General features: G+C 46.1%; 5 protein-coding genes across 5 annotated transcripts; 2 read left to right on the forward strand and 3 right to left on the reverse strand.

Moving 5' to 3' along the window:
- Positions 1–665: 665 nt before the first annotated feature.
- PPTG_06806 (hypothetical protein) lies at positions 666–3271 on the forward strand (the record flags this gene model as incomplete). Its single annotated transcript, XM_008900854.1, has 4 exons — positions 666–1346; positions 1405–1595; positions 1654–2496; positions 2557–3271. The coding sequence occupies 4 exons, from the start codon at positions 666–668 to the stop codon at positions 3269–3271; spliced, it is 2430 nt and encodes an 809-aa protein (XP_008899102.1).
- Positions 3272–4251: 980 nt separating this feature from the next.
- Positions 4252–7118, forward strand: PPTG_21959 (hypothetical protein; the record flags this gene model as incomplete). The annotated part of the gene is made up of 2 exons (XM_008901127.1): positions 4252–5385; positions 5631–7118. The coding sequence occupies 2 exons, from the start codon at positions 4252–4254 to the stop codon at positions 7116–7118; spliced, it is 2622 nt and encodes an 873-aa protein (XP_008899375.1).
- Positions 7119–7718: 600 nt separating this feature from the next.
- PPTG_06809 (hypothetical protein) lies at positions 7719–15233 on the reverse strand. The gene has a single exon (XM_008900855.1). The coding sequence runs from the start codon at positions 14965–14967 to the stop codon at positions 7846–7848; it is 7122 nt and encodes a 2373-aa protein (XP_008899103.1). The 5' UTR covers positions 14968–15233; the 3' UTR covers positions 7719–7845.
- A 581-nt stretch (positions 15234–15814) lies between these two features.
- Positions 15815–16144, reverse strand: PPTG_06810 (hypothetical protein; the record flags this gene model as incomplete). Its single annotated transcript, XM_008900856.1, has 1 exon — positions 15815–16144. The coding sequence occupies one exon, from the start codon at positions 16142–16144 to the stop codon at positions 15815–15817; it is 330 nt and encodes a 109-aa protein (XP_008899104.1).
- A 1255-nt stretch (positions 16145–17399) lies between these two features.
- On the reverse strand, positions 17400–17866 carry PPTG_21960 (hypothetical protein; the record flags this gene model as incomplete). Its single annotated transcript, XM_008901128.1, has 2 exons — positions 17400–17519; positions 17630–17866. The coding sequence occupies 2 exons, from the start codon at positions 17864–17866 to the stop codon at positions 17400–17402; spliced, it is 357 nt and encodes a 118-aa protein (XP_008899376.1).
- Positions 17867–18098: the final 232 nt, after the last annotated feature.

An 18098-nucleotide genomic window follows, 5' to 3' on the forward strand; every position in this document is an offset into this window, starting at 1 on the left:
GTGTTGTTTCAACTGTTGAGAGCGCGAAGGAAGAAGTGGCTGCAGGAGGCGCTTGCTTTCAGTACCGGAGATGCAGATGACTCTTTTAACGAGCCTTGGACGGCCTCCTGCTTGAAACCAGGGCAGGAGGTTGGACTCGTGACGCTTTCATCACCATCAGCGTGCGTTAAAATGTTTGAGAAACTTCTTCGACTGATCACCACTCGAGGTTTACTCGATACCAAGAGTTTGTACCAGTCGACGGCACAGTTCCAGGCGATCGAGAAGACTGATACCAGATAAGGTAGTCTCTCCTATCTTCATTATGTATCCATATAACTTAGCACTTGTCAGCTTCATGAGCAGATTGACGACGTTAACCCCGCCGGTATGAGTGAAGAACACTATTGGTTAAATCACCACTAGATACTTACTGTTAACTAATAGTGTTCTCCCCAATCGACCAGAATATAGCATGTCAACTACCGACCAAACGGATAGGATTCCAGAATAGGAACGCAAGCGCTATTTCGGAAGACTGTTGATGAAGTATTTGCATCTTTTGTGTCAACGATAAAGCACAGACTACTCGCTAACGAAACGGACAAGAGGTGAAGCAGAGTCGCATTCTATTGCTGCTTTCGGCTTGTAGAGACAACTTGCTGGGTTAACTGAGGTGGGTCGGCATGGCGGACTCCCACGACGAAGTGCGCGCTGTTGAATCCTCAACGGAGGAGAAGATGGATACGGTAGCTTCTCTCGTGTGCGAAAGTGACGACATAGCTGTTTTCAACAAGAATCAACGTCAACAACCCGATTCAATCGTGGCTGAGAGAGATTCCGTTGTGATGCCAAGGAAATCCGGAGTCGCTACGTCGGAATCGTCGGCTCCTAGACCATCCGTCGTCAACATCGTCGTTGCTGAAGTGGCCACGTTTTTCGACGTGTTCGGTTGGCTTGGAGTGCCCATGATCATCATGTTCATTCTCTCAGCTGCTTGGACTTTCATGCTTGCTGTCATTCAAGTGTATGCAGATGAGATGGCAAACATCATCATGAACACTACCGAGTTCGACAATGGCAAGTTCTGGCTACTGCCCCAGCCAGAACCCGAGCTCATCATTTCATCCGTCGTCTTGCTTGCACTGTTTGGAGTTGGCTATGCAGGACTAGCTGTGATAATGATTTTCTTCTATCGTGCTGGGGGAACTGGTGAGACCAATGAACTGCATGAGAATGCTACTTCAGCTTCTAAGACACTCAACAGCACCAATACTGCGGAAGATGGAGGTGGTCATTTGCAGCGGGTTATTGCTTGGATTCGACACAAGTGTGACTTACCGGATGAAATTCGACAGCATTATTACGTAAGTACAGCTCTTACCTCAAGTGGATATAGTGATTTCTAACACTTGTATTTTCTAGACTGCTGCTCTTGATCTTCCCAAGCTCATTTTCCAGACGATTACTCTTTATACGTACCTTGAAAAAGGGTTCCCAACTCCGATTATCTATACCTACTCGGTATTACTGCTGTGCAATTGGCTTGTGGCTTGTTACCGGAGTCAACGCTACGTAGCAGATCCAGCGTTAGTCATTTCTCGGCTCTACTACACGTAAGTTACCTGAATTTACTCTACACTTTGGACAGGACTAACTTTTATTTTTGTGTAGCTTTGATTTGTTCTTCGCCGTGTTTGCACCGCTGGTGGTTCTCATATTCTTCATCGAATCATTCAAGTTTGACCGGGAGGCATTTCAGACTAAAACGGAGACGATCGGTACTGGTACATTCGACACAGTAGCTCGGCTTTTCGGAGATCCGTCGCAGATCTCAAGTTTCTGCAGTGCGTTCCATTATTTACAGTTCTCGTCGGGCTCCACGTTGTTCTACAAGTCCGCGTTGAACGTGCTGTCTCTGTACAAATGGAAGAAAATCATTATGACCCTGATCCACAATCGTCACGAACGTCAACTGGAACGAAAGCGCAGAGTTTTGGTTGGTCCAGTGTCCAGCAATGTATCACGTACTGCGAGCATTAAAGTGGCCATTTCGAAGCAGTTTACAGCATCAAAACTAAAATTCAAGATGGAGAAGCACTTCTGTTCCAAGCTCTTTCTATCGCTAGTATTCTTATGTGCGGGTATCGGCAACTTTGTCTATTCAATCGGAGCAATCGCCTCCACTTCGGACTTGTGCAGTGCGTACGATAAATGCGCCGTAGCGAGCTACCAGTGGAATTTTGGGCAGAAATACTGCACGTGTCTTGTGTTTGCGGACCGTCAGACAGCACCGAAAACGTACGCAGAATGGATTGATCCCGAAGACACCACTGCTAATCTGGCTGAACTTGCACATGCTGGAGAATTGCGCATCATACAAATTATCAATCGTGCTGTCCCTGAATTACCGGAAGAGCTGAAAAAGTGTAAGTATCTCGAGCAACTCATCCTCGCGTACACCAAAACTGAAATGTTACCGGAGTGGTTATCGGAATTCTCCCATCTCGAATATATGTAAGTACTTGAGCGTTAAAAAATACTAGAGATGATATCACTAAACGTTTATTTATTTAGGCATATTGAGGGTGACTTCACGAGTAGAAGACTGACAGCTATACCCGATGGAACCTTCGACAACATGCCACATCTCTCATTCCTGCACTTGGGAAGTATACCTAATGTGGAGAAGTTACCGTCACTTTCTTCGCTCAAGGGGTTACGCTACTTGACGTTGGCTGTCTTAGATTCGCTGAAGGAGATACCCAGTTTTGACGGGCTTTCGAAACTAAGCGACTTGACTATCATCAATGCAGTACGCGCCACAACGTTACCTGCAATGACACCTCTGACAAGCCTGACAAAAATGGTGCTACGCCCGAAAAGTGCCGTATGCTGCAACGGATTCATATCGGGAGCTTGTAACATGACAATGGCCCAGTGTTTACCCATTGCAAGTGAGAAGTATCCCCCGACCTGTACTGATGCGCGCATTTCAGAGGACGATAAAGCCCTTCTCGATACATTTGGAGCCAAGATTTGCCCCAACACAGCCGCTGTTGATCGGGAGGCGACTGCGCCAACTAAACATACGACGGACGAGCTCTGTGGTGGCGTCACCTACAAGGAATGCGCTCTCAATGGAGTTCAAGGAATTTGCTACAACACCCGGATGATGGTTATCAACTGCGAAACGACGTCAGGATTTATTGCTATGCGGAAGCTGCAGATTCAGCGTGGTGTCGGGGAACCCTGTGATCCCGACGTGGAGGCATGGCTAGGATGCGCGTGATACATGTACATGTAGGCATTAATAGTCTAAGACATTCTCTTGATTTTTATTTGATGAAATATGGCTTTCTATTTGGTCAATTTAATTTTTCAAAACTGGTATCTTGGGATTTCCCTTGTTTTCGTAGTGCAATTTATTTCTTTTAGCTTTTCTTGCTTTTATTCGTAAAAAAAATACAATCACTTGGATTGGTTTAAATTGCTCAATTTTCTGTTACTATAAGTTTAAAAATAATATTTTTATTGGTATTGTGCTACTAGCGTACAGATAGTATTTCTAAAAAGAACTACTTTTTTTCTTACACGCAGCCATATTCTTTAAAAAAAATCTTTAAATATTCACTTGATACTTAAGTTTAGAACAAAACTATGCCAAAAAAAACGAGCGTCCACAAACGTAAGGCCGTGGTAAGGCACTTTTCGTCTTCATAGGATATTATGGTGCACCGTGTCCATGTCCAACCCTCTCCGCCACCTCGAAAACAACAAGCGAGCAGGCCTTCTATCCTTTCGAGGGCTAAACATAAAGCGATTAGTACGTGGACCCGTAGTCTAATCGGTCACCGTAGCGAGTACTCGGTCGAACGTCTTCTAGCTTTTCGGGATTATTACCAGCGCGCCTCATTTGGAAGAGTCATTGCAGTGTGTTTTCTGACACCAATTCCTGCTTTGCTAGTGACACTGGCGATCGATTTGATTCCTTTAACGCCTCCATCACAAGGCTGGCAAGAGAATTACGCTCTGTGGGTTAGATTATTCATCTCAACATTCGCAATATCACTGGGTCTCATCGCTCAAATCAAAGAAGTAATCACAGCTCAGACAATCTCCACTATCGGCACATTCAAAGTCGCTGTCGCTACGTCTTTTTCTTACGTGGGAGTCACGATTATAATTGCATCATTATGGCGATTTCCAATCCCCTTTGGCTACGTACTCCTGGTTGGACCATACGTGACGATTTTCTCCTTCTTCATAGTCATGGAGATTGGACCACGAGTGCTCACTCATTCGACAATCTTGCGTCAGCAGATCAAGTCACAACTGATGATTGTTGCTACTCAAGGAGTCGTAGCAGTAGCATATCCGCTCTTCAGTGCAGTCTTTAATCATCTCACGGGGATCGAGCAAACCGCTTTTATAATAGTCATGCCTATCATCAAGTTTGTCACCAAGCAAATTATCGCGGATGCTGCTAAAAGGCTCAACGAATTTGTTGGTCCCATTGTGGTGTTTTCAGTCGATGTATTCAACGTTTTCTACGTTGCGATTTGCATGCAAGCCGCAACATCAACAATGACGACGCTACTTATTGTCGCTGCAGACAGCTTTCACCTAATCGTTGCTGTTCGAAGTATTTTCCAGCGAAATAATGCAAATCACGGGTCACGTGGTTCAGAACTTTCGTATTATCTGAGTGAGTTACCGCTTAAGGTGCAAATGGTTTTCCAAGGCTTTGCACCTCACGTGCGGCAGATCCGCATACGAGCTCCTTTTCCACTTCCACTTTCGGATGAAAGCCGGGTGCTTCTAGACAATCTCAACAAGCTAAAAAATTCTGACGCGCAAACTGAAATTGAGTCGATTTCGACGAGATATTCTGACCAAAACATGACCACTCAGGGAGATAAATATGAATGCATCCAGCTAGTCCAGCCCATTCGAACAATCGCAGTTGCTAAGCCGCGTCAGATTGAACCCTCCTGCCCGATCACTGAAGGATATCTGGTGAAAAATAAAACGGATCATCTCAAATCTGTCTACGATGATCTACAAGCACTTTTCCATTCCGAGTACGTCCTGATGGGTGAATATATCGAGTTCGTGCTCCCATTACTCTACGCTCTGTACCTCGCCGTGTTGTTCCATCTGCCCATTGCGGCCTATTATCCACATACATCAACGATGACGACTACTAAGCTGCACGAAACGCTAGTGAGCATCTTGGCTTTTTCGGTGGTTGAGTTCGTTGCATTTAGCGGTCTTCTGCTAATGCTGAGGAGAAAATTCGGATTCACGCCGTTGTACCAGTTGGCGTTCGTTTTGGAAACTCAAGCCAATACCCTACAAGGACATTTATTTGTATGGACCCCGTTCATACTGCAGTTAACCCTAGTGCATTATGGTACGTATTATTTTTTTATGATCGTTCTGCCAGAACTGATGCGGTTATTTGCTCCCCCAGGAGTAGACTTTAGCTTCCACTTTGCGTGATTATTTTAATCACAAATCTGATTTTGTGTCCATAATTTCTACAGAGGTGCGATTCTGCCAAAAAAAAAAGAAACTCGATGCCTTTTCTCAACATTAAGTGCTTACGTCTTTAATCGCTTTCAGTCGATTTGATAAGTGACGCGTAGTCGTTCCCTACCCATCAACCTCGAACGGAGCTGTCGCTTTCACAATTGAAAACGCAGCAGACCGAGGCAAGTATGAGTTTCGAAAATAATTTTACGAGAATTGAAAGCGTGCGCTTTCCAGACGAAATATCAGCTTTGTTTCACGTTTTGGATTCAATTGATGAAATGCTAATGTCGCCAGAAGAAGGCCTGATAAAAGCTGCTGGAACAAATCAAGTGCCTTGGATCGAAAATCTCCTTGAGACGTATGATGGCGACTTGACAGATGCAATCGTAAGTGCGTCGGCTAATGGGCATGTGGAGCCGCTACTTCGCCTACTGCAAGAGACTCAAGAGCGAGGAAGCAGCGGTCGAATCGCGCTGCAGAAAGTTGTTAAAACAGCAGCGACTCATGGGCGACTAAATGTCATATCTGTGTTCCTGCCACAGATCGCTGATTCCGATCAGGATACGGAAGCACTTTTGGCGATGTATGAAAGCACGTGGCAAGTGCTCGACGAAGCAACAGCTCGTGGGTACCGGGACGTTATTCGATTTGCTATAGAATTTGCAACGGAATGGGGCTATATTGACTCGTATGCATCAACAAGTACGTCAGACGCTTTGGCACGTGCAATTGAAGGGTGTCTCGATGATGTGGCCATTTACCTTCTTGGCATTTTCGCGATCCCATGTAAAATGAAAGACGCTCTTGAAAAAGCGATAGAACGTGGACAATTCGATATTATCGAGTGGACGTACGTGATTTACGTGCAACGTGCTGGAGTCGGGCAGATGTTAACAGATTTGGCGAGCGATGGGAACATCGGTGCTGTTAAGTATCTTTGCACCCATTTTGGTATCCCTCCGTGTGCCATTAACGAAGCTTTCAGAAGTGCGACGGGTATTTCGACTATTCAATTTCTTTACAATACTGGGTGTATTTCGCCTGGTTCGATTACTATGGTGTTTCGGAATGCATCTGGACGTGGGGTGTTAGACGAATATTATCAAGAAAAACTTGAGATTGTAGAATTACTATGCAAGGAGAGTTGTATTCCACCCCGAGTCGTTAGATTTGCTTTTGTCCGTGCCGCTGCCCGCGGTGACGAAGATTTGCTGAACGTCTTGTGGAATGATTACCGGCTGAATGACCAAACTTTCGTGAAAGCATTCAATATTGTTGTAACCGACAGCAATTTGTATTTAACGAGAGTACTATTCCACGGTGGTCGTATCTCAGCTCAGGCGACCAACAATGCTCTACTGGTTTCTTCAAGTAGAGGATATCAGAAAATCGTGCTGTTCTTGATTGACGCGCCTGGGATAGTTGATTGGGCGAAGGAAAAGGTATTCCTTGATGCAGTTCGTAGTAACCGGTCGTACCTAGTCCAGTGCTTGTGTGACAAGAGAAGCTGGCCAGCTCGTGTTGTGAAACGTGCTGTGTGTATTGCGGACAATCGTGAACTAAATGAAATTCGGGAGACGCTTACGCGCTTAGGAAAGTAGTGAGCAATGAGGGGTTGCTATATTTCATAAAATGGTTCATTTTTGGATTCAGCAAGGATGGATTTTTCATTATATCGCTTCCAGCTCTTCAACTCGCCAAACGGAGGGCTTCGCAGACTGGCCTCGATTGACCTTTCAGTTATTATTATTAGGTTACAGAATTTGGTGATTGCTCAAGAACCTAACGCAACATTTTGCTTATAACGTACGTAATTCAAAACTTGTGGAATACTGAAGGTATGAGTTGCACATTTATCGCTGACTTTATTTCTCAACGATAAATCATACCCCGTGCCGACACGACCTCACTGAATAAGGAAAGGCACCACAAATTGAAAATATGGAGAGCGACTACTGTTTGATTGCAGCTGGAGGAATATCGTATGCGCTAACTTTAACGTTTTCACATGGGCTCTTAACTCGGAAGGCTATTTGAAGCTCTTGGAAAGCAGTGACTACAGAGTAACCTGTTCTGATTCATTTCACTTCCGTTTTGACCGAATGATAGTGGTAGGTAGCCCCCCCTCCCCTCCCTTCGTTAAAATATGAGATCCACCAAAGAACAAATCAAAGACAAAAAAGTCGACTGTGTAAAATACAATCGCGTTTCAGCAGCCGCTTTTTGATGAGCAAACCATTGTAATTGGAAATAAATTACCGATGAAACTAATCAAACCGGGTTTTGGAAGGCAGTGTTTTAACTCATGCCGGAAAAGGTGGATGGAGCTTAATGAAGATAGGAGAGCTTGTCGAGGCTACCCTTCCTGGTGTCAGTCTTCTCGATCGTCAACATGCTGGCGGTGCGTTGCGGTGAGAGGTCGGCAGACATAACCGGGTGTGTGTCCTGGAACTGCGCCGTCGACTGGTGCAAACTCTTGGTATCAAGTAAACCTCGAGTGGCGATCAGTCGAAGAAGTTTCTCAAACATTTTAACGCACGCTGATGGTGATGAAAGCGTCACGAGTCCAACCTCCTGCCCTGGTTTCAAGCAGGAGGCTGTCCAAGGCTCGTTAAAAGAGTCATCTGCATCTCCGGTACTGAAAGCAAGCGCCTCCTGCAGCCACTTCTTCCTTCGCGCTCTCAACAGTTGAAACAACACAATCCCCCAATCTTCTTCTACTCGTTGTGTACCGTCCAGAGTCGTGGTTGGTCGATTCGATCGCGTTATCTTAGATACCTCTCGATATCCCTCCACCGCTATACTAAGCGCTGTTTGGAATAGCGGGCGTGATAGAATCACCTGCAGCAGATCTTCCGAGCTTAGCGACAACAAGTCACAAGCCGACATGGTTTTGACAGTCGATACGCCTACAGAGTACCCCAGTAACCCATGCTCTCCGAAGTAATCCCCCTTCTTGTAGTGTCGATCTCTTCGCTCTTCCGACTGATCCCCACTCGTAGTAGATAGTAGATAACCTTTGACAACGAAATACATTTCCTTCGAGACGCTTCCTTCTACGATCACACACTCATCTCGAGGATATCCCTCGTATTTAAGCTGCTGGGCTATTGCACGTGTGATCGCCTCTACGTCACGATCATGGGGGTGAGCGGTGGCGAATGGACGGAACACGTTGTTAATGAACACTCGCAGTGGTAGATTGGCGATGTGCATGATCATCTCCGTTCGGATCACTTGCGGGATCTCGTCAAAGATTGCCTGGTAACTCACACCTCGATGGGAACTCCACAAAGAAGACAAGAAGGCATGCGATCGAGCTCGTAATTTTCCAGTAATATGCCAGCGTTCCAAGTACAAATCGACCGCGATGTGGTTCTTTCGAAACTCCACCTCGTTACTGGTGTACGAGACGTGCAGATTCGCCATCTCCCCGATCATAAACGCCATCGTCATTAACCCGACAAAGTCCACGAAGATCGTGAACGTGTAGTCGGCGTAATTTGTAGGTTCAAACACTTTTCCTTTCTTGATAAACGCGGTGGAGGAGAAAAATATTCCACGCAAGAAACGGAGCATCAGAAATTCCATCGGTGGGTCTGTCCATGAGGTATCCGTAGCGCTACGTGGTGGAGTCCATTCGTCCCAATCGTCTGAAGTTTTCGCTGTGCTCGTGACCGATGCAATGGAGAAATAGGCGCATGCACACCAGTGCATTAACACAAACAGCAAGATCCACAGCGTGCAGAGGCGGTTCTTCTCGTACGCCACACTTCGACGGTTGATCTCCCGCATATAGTGCGGGAAGTTGAACAACTTGAGACATCGATTCAAACACAGCAGTGGGGATTGGTAAAAATCCGCTAGGAAATGGTCGATCGGGATCGCTGCGATCACATCGATCCATAGTCGCTCTCTCTGGTAGGCGTCTCGCTGCTTGTTCTCGTACAGTTCCATCGATTCCAGCCCGTCTTTGAGGTTCCAATTGACCCAAATATCCCACCCAAACAAGACCTCACACGTTAGCTCCAGCGCCCGAGCGACGATGGGCAATGGACTCAACCGTTCCAACACATCGTACGAGTTGCGGTACGGAATTATCAACGCCATGTAGATTGTACCGACTGCAATGATCATTAACCATTGGATGTGGAATGTACTCTGGGCATCAGTACATTGCAGCAGCATATCGACCCAAATCACGTCTTTCTTCTGTTGGGCCATGACTGCGGTCTCGGTGGATACAGAACGCTGTGCTTTGTACGAAGAGAAGAAGGAACCGGCCCTTTTCAGGGCCCCCAGTGGTCGAGTAGCTGGAATCCTCGCTCCATGTTGGGGTAATTTTTCAGAGAAGCTGCCAGCTGAACTTCCAGCGGATACGCTCTTGCTTAGACTAGCAGAGTCACCCAGAATGTCCACTTGACTCATGACTTTCTTCGTGGTGTTCCCAGCGATATCCATCTGCTCTTCCATGTACAAGTTACGTAGAAGTTGCTGTTCCTGTTGAATGTTAACGATCTTAAGTACTTTTCGTTTCCAATCTGGATACCGTTCGAACACAAGCTCAAGTGAGCGACGTGACAGTCGATAGAGCACACAAGATGTCTTACACCGAGCGTGAGCACTACGTGGTTTACTCGTAAATAGCGCCACTTCTCCAAAGTAACTACCCGATGTGAGTTCGTTAACCTTTTTCAACTGGCCTTTAGACTGTAGTTTTGACGGATCGAGAGTGGGGAAGACTGTGTGGAACGATGATCGAGAAGGAGAACCCAGAGCGTTAATCCTCTCGTCGTGTGACTGACGGCGGTGAACTGTCTCGAGCGGTACTAAGACGTCGATAATCCCCGTGAACACGAAGAACATGTCGCTTCCTTCTTCTCCTAAGCGGAATACGAACTGGTCTTTAACTGTGAGAGCTTGGACAAACTGCGAGACGAGCATCCGCGTCACAGACCCTTCCATTCCAGCTAGAAACCCGACCTTGGAGATCATTGGTTGGAGATGAACGAGACGGATTTCGGTTAACAGAGACGGTGGCAGACAGCTCTCCAAGAGATATTCTTGAGTGATGGTATGATACCGATGAAAGAAAAAATAAGTTTTAAGTTGTTCCTGGATCGTAACTGGGAGGTGGAAATGTGCCAGTAGTAGTCGCAGGGAGCTGAGCTTGGTGTTGAAGTCCCGCGAGTTGGCATCGATGAGCTCCACGACGTCTGAAATGTTCCCAACTACGTAAGCAAAGAGAAACGCGCCCGAGAGGAGAACAAGGATAGTAAAACAACACTGCGCCTCAGTCTTTGGAGGTTCTCCAGCATACGAGTTCGACATGAGTCCAAACGACCAGAACAACACAGCCGAGTACTGGACATCCACGTCTGCCGTCTTGAGGGATGGAGACGGCAGCCATGCGTCGACATCCGAAGAACTCTTGAAATTGAACCAGATGCAGCCAAATAGATGCGTCAGAATGAACGACAGCAAGACGAGCTTAGCCAGTCTCAGTTGCAGTGTACGACTCAAGTGTTTTTCTTCCAATTTGGCGAAGGTTTGTCTCGCTCGAAGTAGGCGGAAGAGTTTGTTGATACTGAGGATTTCGTGGCGATTCTTTGAACCGACCATCCAGTTCACCATATACAGTGGAACCTGCGCGAGAATATCGCACCAACACTCTCGAGAACGGAAGAATTCTTTGCGTATTGTAGCGACGTCCATAATTTTGTTGCCGTACTCATAGTACCCGAGTCGGGAATGGAAGAAAAAGTCGATTGCGAAGAAGATTTCAAAGAGAACAGCTATAACCTCGGACTTTACAATTTTACTAGCGTCCACGCCAGCCGTGATCTCTCCAACCACTTTATTATACAACGCAATAGTCAAAGCAAACATCCAGAGTTCCCACATCTCGAAACTCGTCTCGTCTGGACCGAAAATAATGTCTCCGAGGCCTAGACACTCTAACACCTTCATCTCTAGTGTGAGTTTCTTGGGACCGGTAGGCATCGGCTTGACTCCTCCACTGAAAGACCGTTCACGGTTTTGAAAATCTTGCTGCACTCGAGCCAATTTGGCCGCTTCCAGTCTTTTTTCTAAGGCTCGAAGGGCCATAGAAAACGTCGGGAAAACCTTGTGCATGCCGTTGAGATGGTCACGTGATAAGAAAAGTAAGATGCAGCCACTAGCTGCTGTCACGCGCTCTGCATAGCTTACGGACGTCTCGCTTAGATTCAGAGCAGCAGTCCCAATAAACCCTCCTTTCACTATAGTACGAGGGGCACCACCATCGACGATAATAATCAGCTCGCCTTCGATAAGGAAAAAGAGCCCACTGGCATAGTCTCCCTGTCTGTAAATGATCTCCCCCTGGCCGTAAAGAATGAACCGAACGTTGTCGATGAACACCTGCTCCAATGCATCCAACGAAGGTCGAACGTCTGCCAGAAGGGACAACGTGCGTAGTGCTGGCTGGCACATACTGCGTAATATTGGACGCTTGATCGTCTCGGGTAGGTCGTTTAATAGATCGCTAGCAACGGCACCACGATGACAAGACCACCAGAAATCCAGAAAAGACTTGACTCGCTGGTGAACACCTGGAGGGACCGTCCGAGACTTGATGAATCGCTGGACTCGAGTGCGTGTTACTAAGAACTCCTTATGCTCGAACGCCGACGCTGTGATTCGTTTCTGCATCGTGTCAACCATCACAGCCATTGAGAGAAAGCCACATAACATCAATATCAGTGCTACAGAGTATTGCAGAGTAGATGACGGCTCGACGGTCTTGCCCAATGTGGTCAGCATAGTAGCGCCAAAGTAAAGAGCGCGTGTGTATTGTATCCCCGCGACAGCGTGAGCTTCAGCTGGAGTATACGAAGTGTTGCTATGGCCACTTGAATAATAATACATCCCATCCGAGTGATCCACACACAGTCTCACCTCCAATTCACTGGTTGGCAGCCACGAAGTATCACTACTATCTTCACTACCGAAGCCTTCCACGTAGGTGAGACTGAAGTACACACATGCCACAAGATGGAGTAACAGCAAATACGCCATTCCAGCGACTAGAAACCAGCCTTTACGACTAAGACGAAAGGAGTTCTCCCACTCCTTCAAATGCCCTTTAATGTGCCAAACACGTAACAATACTGGTAGTCGCAGTAAAGCCGGATGGGTCAACAAAACAGTTGAGTCACTGAGTGGTACGAGCAGCCGGTATGGTATACAGCACAGCAAGTCCGGAACGAAAGAGCCTCGAAGATAATGTTTCGCTATAAGTGGCGGATCTGTAACTTTCTTTCGGTTAGTCGTGTACGTCAGGTGGAAGTTTAAGTAAATATCGATACCCAAGAGAATATCCATGAGAACATATCCAGCTTGTGCACCACGGTTGATGATGGGACAATCCAATATCGGGAAGGACAAGAGCAGCGAAATGATGTAGCAGTTCGCTGCCAAATGTCCTTGCAGGATAATGAGCCAGTATTTCCGCCACCGAGACGTGTGGTCAATTACACGACGCATGAGTAGACGACAAAAGACTCGAGATAAGGCGTCTTCAGCCAGTTGTTGGGACCCACGACGTCGAGATAAATTGTCGTAGAATCCTTGCATCGAGTCTGGGTGTGCAGCTGTTGAGCTCTTCAAACTCGGAGCGCGTGGGGGCCACCAGTTCATCCCATTCGACACGCGGTGAGCGTATGCTGACTGGCTGCGCACCAGCTTGGAAGAAGGTTTCTTGGCGATAACTTTGGGCGGCAATACAATCGGAGCAGGAGTGAAGTTAATGGCACGCTTCTCGTTCATAGAGATGTTACCTCCGTCATACTCGGAGTGTCGTGTCGAAGATAAAGCTCTTGTGGACTTGCTACGAACCAGAGACGATCGTGCCTTATTCGCTCGATCTCGTAAAGACGCACGCTTCTTTTTCAGTGGAGACTTCGAGGACAAGTGATACAACGTCGTCAGCATATATTCCTCACCACCGCCATGCGAGGATTTGCCTGTTTCTCGTTCATTGAGCATCTCGTCGATTGTCTCGGCGATTTGTACAGCGTAGTCCGGATAACCTTCCAGCACTCGCTCCGTGTGGAACCTTGACAGACGATAGAGCGTGCAATACGAAGTGGTCACGACAGCGGCAGACCGTGGGCGCTTCGAGAACACTGACACTTCGCCGAAAAAGCTTCCCTGTCGTAGCTCACGCACCTTCACACCGTTCACCAAGATGTGTAACACTCCCGAATTGACCACGTACATGTAGTCACCCTTGTCTCCAGCCTCAAAAAGCGTGACATGGGCAGGAACACTCGTCATCTCTAATAAACTGGTGAGTGCCACGATGAACTGTTGGTTGCAACCACGGAAGAGAGGAATACGGCCGACCATACCCCTCAATAATTCTACTTGGATATCCTTGGTAATTGACGGACATAGTAGTTTAACTACCTCTCGATCATTGGACTCAGCGTCTGTGTAGTGACGCTTTAGATACTCCACTGCCTCCGTCTGCAGCGTCTCTGGTACGCGATGAAACGTTAGTAAATGTCGGAGTTGGTTGATACGTGCTTGAGCCAGCATAGTCTGGTTACTCTCCGACTTGGACAGCATGAATAGAGTGGAGCAAGCGTAGATAAAGAGGATAAACCCTAGCAACATTACCGCCAATGTGAACGCGAACTCCGAGTTGTATCGAGGTAGTGCACCTTCAAAGGCTCCAGTGAGCAGCCCTACGCTCCAAAACAGAGCTTGGACGTACTGTGTGCCTAGTGGTTCGCTCTCAAGAGGGAGCCAAGTGTCAGATATGTGTGTACTTGGGTCTCTGCAGCCGAATGCGAAGCGTCCACACGCTATGACATGAGCCACGAACGCTGTGACTATCAGAACTTTTAGCCATTTAAGTGCTCGAAAGTATTTTGCATAGACATCGTCTAGATTCGACAAATATCCGGGTACTCGCCAGAGACGTAGGAACTTGTGGAACTCCAGCCAGCCTGGCCAGCCGATCCCTTGTGGGAAAGTTGCTGTATTGGTGGCAGGGAGGATGAGAGATAGCGGAAGGACAGCCAGGACATCGAGGAAGAACCCAACAGACTTGATATACTTGGCTCGAGCTTTGCGTTTGTCTCGATGGATATCTCCAGCTTCGTAGAATCCTGTGTTGAGTTTTACGTAAAAGTCGGCACAGAATAGAAATTCTATTGCGTAAAAGGCACGAAATGCTGCGGTAGACGACGGGAGACCGTTTTTAGCTGCGAAAGTCACGACGAATGGCAGCAAGAAGGCTTCGTACAGCAGACAGCAGAGCAGCAATTGGCGCCAGCTCTTGAGGAGACCAGAATTGGGGTCGAAGGCGTTGCGTAGCTCTCCGATGTAGCCGTAGAAGCTCCCGCTGCCTCCGCCACTGACATTCCGCACCAGTGAGTGACGTCTTGATCGCTCGACCATGTGCGGCCGACTCAGGAAGAGATTGCACACTGGGAATTCCTCAGTGACCGTCCAAAGAGCCACTCGAAACAGCTTTTACACCGTTGACAAAGCCCGTATTTAGGCTGCTGCGGCTGCAGAGCACGCTATAACCTTCGCTCCTTCTCAGATTCAGCTAAAATGGCTTTCCCATGCTGAAGGTAGGCCGATCGGGTCGCGAACGGAGGGCACGCTGGCGACCAGAGAGTAGGCTGAGTCTTCTTTTTCACTTGGTCTCTCTATTGACCTTTTACTTATTATTATAACGTAATAGAATATAATAATACGTAAACCTAAAGCAATATTTGCAAAAAATAATTTAAATCATCCCAATTTATTCAAAATAAATCAAAAAAATGTGGTCAACCTATTTTGTAAATGTTTGCTGTACACTGAATTTTTTTTTTGAAATATAAATAAAAATGTCATGAGGGGAAATTTTGAGAATTTTCAAGGATTTGACACATTTTGGACCGCAGCAGTCTGTAAAGTTTCGTAGTCTATAATTTTTCACCCGAATAATTACATTTCCAGCTGTCGAGCTGGATTCACCGACGATTCATCAGTGAATCGGCGATGGTGTATGCTTTTAAGTTTAAGCTTAAAAGATAAGAAATATTACTGTAACTGAATCAAATACTGGAAACTCTGAGGCAACTTTCAAATAGTGTGAAAAATCATAGCGAGTTGCTACGAAAAAAAAAGAACTTCAATTAAGTATTCAGATGAAAGTTTTGGTTATTGTAAACGCAAATCAAGGATTACACTGGTCTTGCCGTGGGTATGTCTGTCCAGTTTTTCTTGCGGTGCATCAGATACTTCACCGCGATTAGCAGAAGAAGAAGCCTCCAATAGGACGACCAAACAGGCAGCTGGGGCCGTAGATGGGACGACCGAACGAGTTCCACCAGCCAAGAGGGTAGCGCCATCCATAGCGGAAGCCACCGCCGTACGGGAAACGGAAGCGATGACGGAATAACCGACCGCGTCCTCCGATGAATTGCTCCGTGTTAGCACCAGGAATGGGTTCCTTGTCACCGACGAGTGCCACTCCAGCCGGGACCTCCTCCAGCTCGGTTGGGATCGCATCATTGGCATGACTAAAGGTCATAACAGCAATCAGCACGAAGAGCAGCGAAACAATCGAGTGCTTGTTCATGATAGAGCACTCGGAGTCTTGTCGGATTGGAAAGAAGGTACGTAGGTGTTGGCACAAGAGAGAATGAGCTGCAGAGAGTCTTAACTAATGTACTCAGGTACCGTCAACCTCACTGAAATCGCCCTTCCAGGAAATGATCCGGAATATTATAACGTAACTCGATTAGAATCTGAGGCAGAATGCCCAATTATTTTTAATCTTCTTCTGACTCCTGTTTTTTTGTTCGAGCAAGTTCCTATGACCTCAGTTAGTTAATTGGCATATGTCACTCACTTAAAAGTTCCTGTGACGCGTATTATTAATACACACTAGTTTCCTTTTGTCTTTAGAATGCCATCACAATTCCTTTAACTTTAACAATTAACAATAAAACGTTATATTATAAAAATCATTTTAGTTTGGAAAAGTCAAAATATGTCCTGGACAGTAATATACATGTATGCTCTTAAATTGACATGTACGTCACTCATTAAAAAAAATATCATATGACCTCTATTACACAGTCGTTTCCGTCTTTCTTTATGTTTAACAATAAAACGTTAAAAATCATTTAACATTAATTTTTCTTTGGAAAACTCGTAATACATGAACGCACTGTATATACATGTTTATTATAAATGAGTACGGAAGAATTTCAAACGTTTCTTTTTAATTTAAATTATATAAAATGAATGATTTCAAATTCTTCCGTACGTCCATTTAACATGTGTATTTTATGCTTAAAAAATAAAATGAAATGACTTCTTTATGATAAAACGTAGCTTTGGCTTTTGGAGCTGACCCGATTCTTCTTAAACTTAACCCCAGTGAGCAGTTTTGGTAGGAGAAAAAAAGGATAAAATTTAACTGGATCATCTTCACGTCACTAGAGCTTGCTTCAAGAAAGTAAAGCTTCATTTACGAAGCGAAGACATGTAGCAATAAGGTGAAAAAGGATGAAGCCTAGAAGTCTAAAATTAATATAAAGATGGTGCTTGAAAGAGAGACCTCACTTGCAGCTCCAAAACCGCGTTTTCTCCTAGCCGCTAGGACAAATTTTTGAAGGCAGCCATCGGAGTTATGCACCGCGTACCATCAAACGACTAGAGCGGCGTCGTTTTCTAGCCACTAATCTTGTAATGGCACGTTCGTTTGGCTCGATTGAGTCACGTGAATGCTTGCGGGAGGGAGGTGGCGGACGAATCTTCTTTGGTCGCTGTGATGATGACGGTTGGCACGGTTCCGGCACGTGACTCAGCAGATGAAATCGATCAAATCACGATTTTCCGTCTTCCCATCGCGAAGCCTTGCACAGTGGCACGTTGCAAATAGTACAGAAATATCTGGTCTTGAAGCCTTTACGAGAGTGGGGCATGTTTTCCTCGTCATGATTCAACTGGCAGCAAACAATGCAAGTTAGCTGCTTGTTGGAGGACAAAAGATCCTGTATGCACATATTAACTCAGTTTGTGTTACAATTCCAACCAAGATCGCACAAACGCTTACAGTGTGGTGGGTACTGCACTTCGAAAGTCGCAGTTGTCGAAACTCGGGATCCTCGTTAAAACGATTAAGTTTGTTGTAGGCTGTAGATGCTTTTGGAGACATCGCAACACTTGCTGTGGATTCGTCATCATCTTCACCAGTTGCGATCATGTTGTTGAAGTCCAAATCAGCGTTTTCCACGGGAATCAACTCAGCTATACACTCAGCTGCCTCACTAAAAAACGAGTTGAACGACATGTTTTCGCTTTTAAACTGCTGAAACGAGCTGTAAGAGTCGCACCACGTGTCAAACATCAAATACGAGTAGCTCTTTGGTTGTGTTAGTACTATTCTTCAGGGAAAATGAGCAAGAACTTACTTGTAGCAACTGGCTTGATTGATACGCGTTGTACACGATTGACAAAAGCATTCGGATCCAAATAGCTGCAAGCGGCGGCAAGTGGAGATGGCGCGCATGAACGTTCTTCAG

Source organism: Phytophthora parasitica, assembly GCF_000247585.1.
Source record: "Phytophthora parasitica INRA-310 unplaced genomic scaffold supercont2.10, whole genome shotgun sequence".
In the NCBI taxonomy this organism is placed as follows: domain Eukaryota; phylum Oomycota; class Peronosporomycetes; order Peronosporales; family Peronosporaceae; genus Phytophthora; species Phytophthora nicotianae.